Genomic DNA, 8533 nt, shown 5'->3' with positions numbered 1-8533 from the left:
TGTCTCTCTCTGTCAAATAAATAAATAAAATCTTTAAAAAAAAAAAAAAGATAATGCAAAAACTGAACAGGGTTTAAATTCACAGAAAGTATCAGAGATCAGATGTCCCAATCCTTCTGATTTCAGGGATCGGTATTCATAGCTCAGCACGTCACGTGGGTCAAGTGGGCTCCTCCCTTGGAACGAGGCCGACTCACCTCCCTGAGTCTATCAGGTAATGACGTAGGGCCTAGAATGTTTGAATCCCGCTATCATCTTATTCTAGCACGTTCTTCCTAGACCTGTGAAAGTTGTGTGTTTTGAAGTGTCCAGGGCTTTGGAAACCATCTGCTCCAGCATCCTCGCTTTAAAGATGTGGAAACTTTCTAGAATGAAGAAAAGGTTCCTTTACCTCAAACAACAGGAAAAAAAGAGAAAAGCGAATATTTTATTCTCTTCTTCTGCTCAGTGTTATCCTTACAAATGTATTTCACTGGAAATTGTTTATTTCTACCGTGAGGCTACATTATCTCTATTCTCAGATGCTTGTGCTCCTTAGGGGTTTCTTTGTGCCCCCTGATTAGGAATTCTGCTGGGGTCCTTCATTGTTCTGCTTGCGACTGGATTCATCTGCCAATCCCTGGGCTGGCCCATGGTCTTCTACATTTTTGGTGAGTCTCTGTCTATAACATCCCAGTTGTTATTCAGAATTGAAAAAAAATTAAAAATAAAAACTGACTATAAGGTAGTAATTTATATAATGCTAATGATATTTAAAATCATGAATTTCATTGAAGGAAAACGAGAAGTCAACATTCATTAATTTCACATTACAAGCAGAACTATACATGTGTTATTGTACATTACCTCTGCAATTCTATAATGTAGGTACTAGAGATCCATACCCCTTATATGAAACCCTTGGGGAAAGGGATGACCCACTATTGTTCATAAAAAGGAGCATACAGACTGAAGCAATGCTAGGAAGGAGATACATAGGGGAAGACACCCCAATCCCACTCAACTCTCTCTTCTTTACCTTTTTCTTGGGCTGCTTGCCAAATCAATCTAGAAAGCAGTCTACCCAGGGGCCTGTTGATGTTCATTCAAGCCAGCCATCTGTGACCAACGCAGGACACCGAAGGGTGAAGAGTGGGTCTAGAGGGACAAGTGGAAGACATCCAGTGCACACTGTGAGCAAATGGCAAAGCCATAATATGAACACATGCCTTCCATCCTCCAAATGCCATTGCTCTTCATCACTAAATTAGTCGTCAGTAGTAAGTAATGATCAGTATAGTAACAGTACCCAAGCCCTGTACCAGGAAAGGGGCCAAAAAATACTGGGACTGTCTAGCCTGGGGAAAAGAAAACTTGAGCGAGCATGCATAAAAGAGAAATTCACACCTGCTCTGTATTACAAAATTAAAACTAATCAGCAGAAACTATAGGGAGGTGAGGTTTGCGCTCCATTAAAGACAAGCTCAATAGTTAATGCTGCCCACCAGTGCTGATCAAAGGTTGGATGACCTCCTACACTCGTGGTGTATTCCTATTCTGATGTCATATACATGGGTATGGCAACATAGGTCATTTGCAGTTCTCATGGGTGGCTCCGTGAAGCTCAGAGAGAGGCACAATGCGTTGTCCTGGGTCAGCAGCTTTCCCACGAATTGCCTCATTTGGAGGCACCTGGAATGGGGGGAAGGCTTAGAGGGTAGCAGGGTAGGGATTCAGGCATCTGCCTCCACAAGTCTTTACCATGAGGCATCGTGTCATGCCCACAGAGGCCAAATGGCCGGCTCCAGTTTATGGCAGAGGCAAGACTAAAACCAAGAGGTTTTGTTCCATTTGAAGGTTCTTCTCAATGAAGTTAAATAAATCTAAATCCACACTGCTTTAAAGAACAAAATAACATCTGCCTTTGAGCAGCTTCTAATTGCTGGAGAAAAGCTCCCAAAAGAGCAAATCAGATCACAAACTCACATTGGTGCTTAAAACGGCCGTTTCCCTCCACAAAGACTATTTCAAACTTCTCAAAACCTCTCTAGTCTCCTCAATTCTCTAAAATGGCTCCCTTTCCCCTGCCTTCTCTCTCATGTCACCTCCCTTTGAACAGTGGAAATCATTGCTCAACCTGTCTGTACCCACTGCCCCAACCTCCCAGACTTCTCCTCAACTTCTATCTGACTCGCGTCTGACCCATTCTGCCATCGAGACACTTCTTTTTTTTTTTTTTTAAAGATTTTATTTATTTATTTGTGTGTGAGAGAGAGCACTAGTAGGGGGGAGCGGCAAGCAGAGGGAGAAGCCGGCTCCCCACTGACCAAGGAGTCTGATGCAGGACTCGATCCCAGGACCCCAGGATCATGACCTGAGCCGAAGGCAGACGTTCAACTGACTGAGCCACCCAGGTGTCCCATCATTGAGACACCTCTTGACAAGATCATTTACAGCTTCCATCAGAGCTGCCCTGATTCCGCACTGAGCCCATTCTTGGCCCTCCTCCAACTAGGCCCTTTTCGTAGAGTCTGTGGGGTCAAGATTATATACTCTTCAGAGCCCACGGCCATCACTCCTAGTCATCACTCCCAGAATTGTTTGCTTAAAAACCACCAGGGCTTTTCAGACACGGAAGAACTCTCCGGCACATCCACTGAATTTAGACTTGGCCAACGAAGGGCAAGCAAAACTGCTTGCAGGAGATGTAAATGGAGTATGATGGGGAAGGCAAGAATTTCTACACATAACCAATTAAAACTTCTTGTAGTATGGAAAGGGATCTGAGTAGGAACAGGAGGTCAAGCCTCAGACCACAGTGACCAGGGATTTGTGACCAGTGGAATCAAAGAATTCTAAGTTTAAACCTCATTCTTCCTCGGGTGTCTTTAAAAAACTTTCTTTGTCTTAGATTTTCTATAGTTTGAATATAATATGCCTCGGTATATATTTTTTTGTATGTTCTCTTGAGCTTCCTGTCTCTGTGGTTTGGCGTCTATCATTAATTTTGGAAGACTAATTATTCCTTCAAATATTTCTCCTGTTCCATTCTCGTTCTTCTCCTTCTGATAGTGCCAAATGTATATATTACACCTTTTGTAATAGTCCCACAATTCTTGGATACCTGTCATTTTTATTCTTTTTCTTTGCAATTCGGTTTTGGAAATTTCTACAGACATTTCTTCAAGCTCGATGATTCCTTCCTTGGCCATGCCTAGTCTATTGATGAGCCCATTAAAGGCATTCTTCATTTCTAGGTTAGTGTTTTTGATCTAGCATTTCCTGTTGATTTTCTTATTAGAGTTTCTGCCTACTTACATGAATCATATATTCTTGTATGTTGTCCACTTTTTCCATAAGAGCTCTTAGCAATATAATCACAGTTGTTTTAAATTCTTGATTTGATAATTCCAACATCTCTGCCATTTCTGAATCAGTTCCAGTGCTTGCTGTCTTCAAACTATATTTTTTGTCTTTTAGTATGCCTTGTGATTTTTTGTTGTTGAAAGCTCAACAAAATGTACTAGATAAGAGGAATGGAAATAGTCTTTCAATGTGAGGTTTTATATTTATCTGGCTTGGCTAGGGGTTAGAATTGCTTACTGTTTGCTACAGCTCTAAGTTTCAGAGGCTGCAATTTCCCCTGCTTTTGTGTTTTTATAGTCTTCTTAAATAAGGTTTGACACGTGTAGTTTTTCCATTTGTATTCCTATTTATAGACAGGAAAACTACTGATGTGGTGGTAAGGTGTAAGATAGTGTTCTGTAGTCATATGATTAGTCTCAGTCTTTCAGTGAGTCTGTGCCTCTGGGGTTCACCTTCAGAAGTCCTTCCCAGTGTTCCTCCCATTATGTAAGACAGGAAGGCCAGAGGGGGTTGCAGTTGGGTATTTCCTTTCACTTAAGCAGGTTAGACTCTGGTAGAAGTTTCCCTTGACAGCAGGCTTTGTTAAGAACAGGATGCTCTAGACATAATTCAAAACTGCTACTTTTCCTTTCCCCTGCTGAAAGGATGTAGGAATTTTTGTCTTATCTTCACTGTGAGAACCTGGTTAGGTCTCCTGAAGGGAAAACTCACAAAAGTATGAGAGTCCCTCCAGGATTCCCCCCACCCCAGATTTTTTTACCTCTCAAACTTGTCCACACAGCCTACTGCGATTAATCAATTGCCAGGTTTTCTTACCCTGATACTGGTTCCCATGTAGTTTTCTGCTTCTGGGCTTCTGTTCCAGGAAGTTGTAATTCTCTGTATCCCCTATCTGTCTCTCCAATTTTGGGTACAGTAATTTGCCCTATGACCTCAATATTCTGATAGATCAAAGAAGAGTTGATTTTTATTTTGTTCAACATTTTTCTTGTAATGAGAATGGGAGGGATGACTATCAAGTTCCTTACGTGCTGGATCAGAAACCAGAAGTCTCTCTCCAGATCATTTTGAAGTTACATTTTTGTCAACATAGGATGAGAAGACATACCTTATTTGAGTTTCTTAATAAATCCATAACTTAAACATTCATGTGAATTTCCACGTATAGTCTTGCCCCAGGCCTCACAAATGTTAGAGCTGGCCAAACCTCCATGCCCATAAATCAAGTGGAAGTTCTTCAGTCTACATTTGACCTGAGTTCTCAATCACGTCCATCACCAATGGTGCCCTTGCCTAACTCTCTGCATTGGTCTTTGTTCTCCTGGCCATTCTGTCTTAGTCTTTTGCAGACTCATCCTCTTCCACTTGCCATTAACTCTTGTCTTTCTTCAAAGCTCTGCTCCAGGCTTCTCCTTGAGGACTGTACTCCCAAAAATATAATTCATGCTAAGTGTCAATTACCACTTATTAACTGTGTGTCCCTGGGCAAGGATGTGGACCTTTCTGAACATCAGTATTCTCATTTTGAAAAAGAGCTAATAGGCCCATATGAGTTTCTGAGTTGACTAAAATACTATATTGAAATGTACATATTGCACATGTATTTATTAGATATTCACCTCTCTCCACTTACATTTCACCTTGGGATTGGGTTCTCAGGTCACAGAATGACATGGAAATAGTATATAGTTGAAATATCCTTTTAATGTTGTTTAAAGAGTATTGTACAAGCCTAAGATCTTACAGTGGCTCCAGGTTTCCACATGGTCTAATCCCATCAGCTCTCATCCTCAACCTTTCCCGTCCTCCCCTTGCTTCCTCTCCAGTTACACTGGCCTCAGGACCTAGGCCTTCAGCACTCTCTGCTCCCTCTGCCTGGAGTGTCCTTGCCCCATATCCATGTCCCAGCCTTCACTGAGCATGATACTCCCCCCGACCCCTGTAACTTCTCTCCAGAGCTCTTGTCACTGACATTTAACACCCTTTACTTTTTAACTTTTCATCATCTTTTTCTCATCCACTAGAAAATAAACTCTGTGAAGACAGAAATTTTTGTGTTTTATTAATTGCTGCGTCCCCAGTACGTAGAATAGTGAATGGTACATAATGTGCATTTAATCAATATTTGTCAAATGAATGAATGCCTTTCTGGAAGACTGACTGATGAGTACTACATACTCCCTGTCCTAACAGATGATTCCTCACAGAGGACTTGTGTAATCCCTCAGGCCTGGGCTGAATCTTAGGAGCATGGCCAAGACCTAGCTCTCAAAGCTAGGTGATCGTCAAGCCCTGTGAGGGTTCAGCTGTACCATATTCTCATGGTGGAACACGTTGGGAAACTGTAGAGATGAGGGCCTAAGAGCAGGGAGTCCCACTATGATGAGTGGAGGGATACAGAGCCTCGATCAGGAGAGGCCAGAGGGCTTACCGCCCTCTCTGCAAAATTCATTCTGTAGGCACAGGCAGCTGTGGATACAGAGAGGACTATCAAAACCGTAAGCCTTGTTGCCAAGTTTTAAAGAAGGAAGAGGAGGTCCAGGTTCTCTGACCGATAATGACAAATGCCAATTTGGGAAAGAGACTTACTACCAACAGACGCAATTTCGAATCTAACCTATCCTGCTTTGATAGGTGCTTGTGGCTGTGCCCTAAGTCTCCTCTGGTTTGTTCTGTTCTATGACGACCCAAAGGACCACCCATGTATAAGCATCAGTGAGAAGGAATACATCTTGTCCTCCCTCAACCAGCAGGTAGAACACAGATGCTCCACTGTGGTATCTTCCAGATTCTGTGCCGAATGAAACCATGTTCCTGCTTGTCCTAATGTGCTAACAGTTAATGGGTTTTTTTCCCCAGGTCAGCTCAAGGACACAGTCTCTGCCAGTCAAAGCTATGATTAAGTCTCTTCCCGTCTGGGCCATTGCTTTCGGTTCTTTTGCTTTTCACTGGACGAATAAAATCATGGTTTTGTACACTCCAACGTTTATCAACTCCAAGCTTCGTGTGAATGTAAAAGAGGTAAGTTGACTTGTGTTCTCCTTTTAGCTTTATGAAGGACTCTTCTCATTTCTTTTCTTCTTATGTCTCTAACCCTAGCTCTTGCTGGCCCCTACACCATTTAGCTGACATTCTGTACCTGGAGACTGTTTCCAATTCTTATGTTAACATTTCCCAGATCAAGGGTGTAGGGACATATCTGGCACTCCCACAATAGAACACACTCATGTTCCCACAGGTTCCCTACCTCCCATTCACTGCATGACCACCCCAATTAGTATTATTTAAGGCTCAACACCATCATTGCCTACAGAGACTGGGATCCTTCCCTGCCACCCTGCCCAGCTCACATCCAACCTATCTCTTGGGATAAGGCAATGAGTCCTAGGTCTTGCTTTGAAAGGATGGGCACTCTCATTTCTTGTCTGACTTGGAGAATGACTGTTCCCTGAACCTTATGTTCAAAGCCATACTAACCAGAAAAGACTCCTATAGAAATGGAATGCCCAAAGTGCCATTCATCAATCAACCTCCAGTAACCCAGCCTTGGGGCCAAGCACTCTCTGATTCAGTGTTATCCTCTGTGAGACCCTGGACGTGTTGAAAGGATTAAGGGCAGTGGTTCAGAATCAGCACCATACGAATGTCTGTAGTTGCTGTCATTACTAGCCCTACCATCTTGCCCAGGGCCCGCATTCCCCATTCCTGACTATAGTCTTCGGATCTCGATTCTCCAGTACTTTCAGGTCCCGTGACACTAAGAAGAGAAAACTCGACGGACTCTGACAACTCTTCCTGACCCCAAAACTACTTTCCTCTTCCTTTTGGGTGGTGTGGCCCCAAGTGGGAATTCTGAGTTTGCATGTTGATGGTTGTATGGCAATACAAATTTTAGATACTGAATTTTAGCGTCAGGATGACTCCACCTATCATACTCACCCTTACACTAACATTTACTTCCCAGAATGGGCTGCTATCATCCCTCCCCTATTTGTTTGCCTGGAGCTTTGGTATCCTAGCAGGTCACCTGACAGACTTCTTCCAGTCCAGGAATATTCTCCGCTTAATTACCATCCGGAACCTCTTCAACACACTGGGTAAGGAACAGCCAGGATGTTCAAGCACCTTGAGGCCCTTTGCCCCGTCTTTGGGATGCCCCTAACTGTGTTGTCTGAATCACTCCCCAGGACTTCTCCTGCCTGCCTTCTTCAGCGTGTGCCTGCTCTACCTGAGTTTCAGCTTCTCTAGCACTACCATCTTCCTGATACTTGCCAGTTCAACAGGAACCTTTTGTATGACTGGAGTACTCATAAATGGCTTGGATATTGCTCCCAGGTAGGATTTTAAAAATCTCTTTCCCGTATCCAAGCTCCCCAGGGTGTTTTAAGATTCCAACTATTTTGGAGTTCGTGGCCATCAGGCCAAAATTCTTCCAGAAGCAGCATCAATATAGTTCATTCATATAATGTAAGTAATCATTATGTACCTAATGATATATTAATGTTTGCAACCCATATATTTATGAAGTACAGCCCAGTGATTCAGAGCACAGATTCTAAAGTCAGAAGGCTCGGTTTTAATAACAGCATGACCACTCTCTTCAAACAAATTACTTACCTTCTCTGGGCCTGTTTCATGGGAGTGGTAAGAGAATGCTTACCTCATAGGATTATTAGAGGATGAAATAAGTTAATTTAGGTCAAATATACAGAATAGTGCCTGGCCCATAGCAAACATTGTATACAGGTTACCTCCTCCCCGTTGTTATTATTATTGAATACATGTTTATATATTATGAATCCTCATGAAAACCCACCAGTTAATAGTACTTATTTTATAACTAAGAAAACCGAGGGTCAGATACTTGTCAGCCAAGATCTCACCACTGGTTTGGGATCTTACTTAGGATTTTAATCCAGATCTGTCTGGCAAGATCTTTTGCTTTTACTATGATGCCTTTTTTAAAGATACACTAAGTGTGACTGATGGAAGCAGCCCGGCCATTTGCACAACTCCAGGGTGCACTGTTTACATCATGCTTTATAGGGCTAGCAGTCCCTGGAGAACATGGATCCAGTAGGAACAGAATTCTCTGAAGTTTAGCAAAGCAGTGGCCGTGGGGTAGAGAGGCGAAATCAACAAAGAATAATCCACTTGTCTCGATTCTTATAAAGAATCTTGTCCATTA

General features: G+C 42.6%; 1 protein-coding gene across 1 annotated transcript; it reads left to right on the top strand.

Moving 5' to 3' along the window:
• Nucleotides 1-126: 126 nt before the first annotated feature.
• On the top strand, nt 127-8055 carry LOC102726973 (sodium-dependent phosphate transport protein 1-like; the record flags this gene model as incomplete). Its single annotated transcript, XM_081810750.1, has 6 exons — nt 127-214; nt 564-650; nt 5980-6098; nt 6205-6366; nt 7310-7442; nt 7533-8055. Coding segments are annotated over 6 exons (741 nt in total), but the record flags the coding sequence as incomplete, so codon positions are not given.
• Nucleotides 8056-8533: the final 478 nt, after the last annotated feature.

This window comes from Leptonychotes weddellii, unplaced genomic scaffold, assembly GCF_054177405.1.
Source record: "Leptonychotes weddellii isolate Sample4059 unplaced genomic scaffold, ASM5417740v2 HiC_scaffold_3631, whole genome shotgun sequence".
Taxonomy (NCBI): domain Eukaryota; kingdom Metazoa; phylum Chordata; class Mammalia; order Carnivora; family Phocidae; genus Leptonychotes; species Leptonychotes weddellii.
The sequence above is the reverse complement of the archived record's forward strand: the minus strand, read 5'-3'. Positions and strand labels throughout refer to the sequence as shown.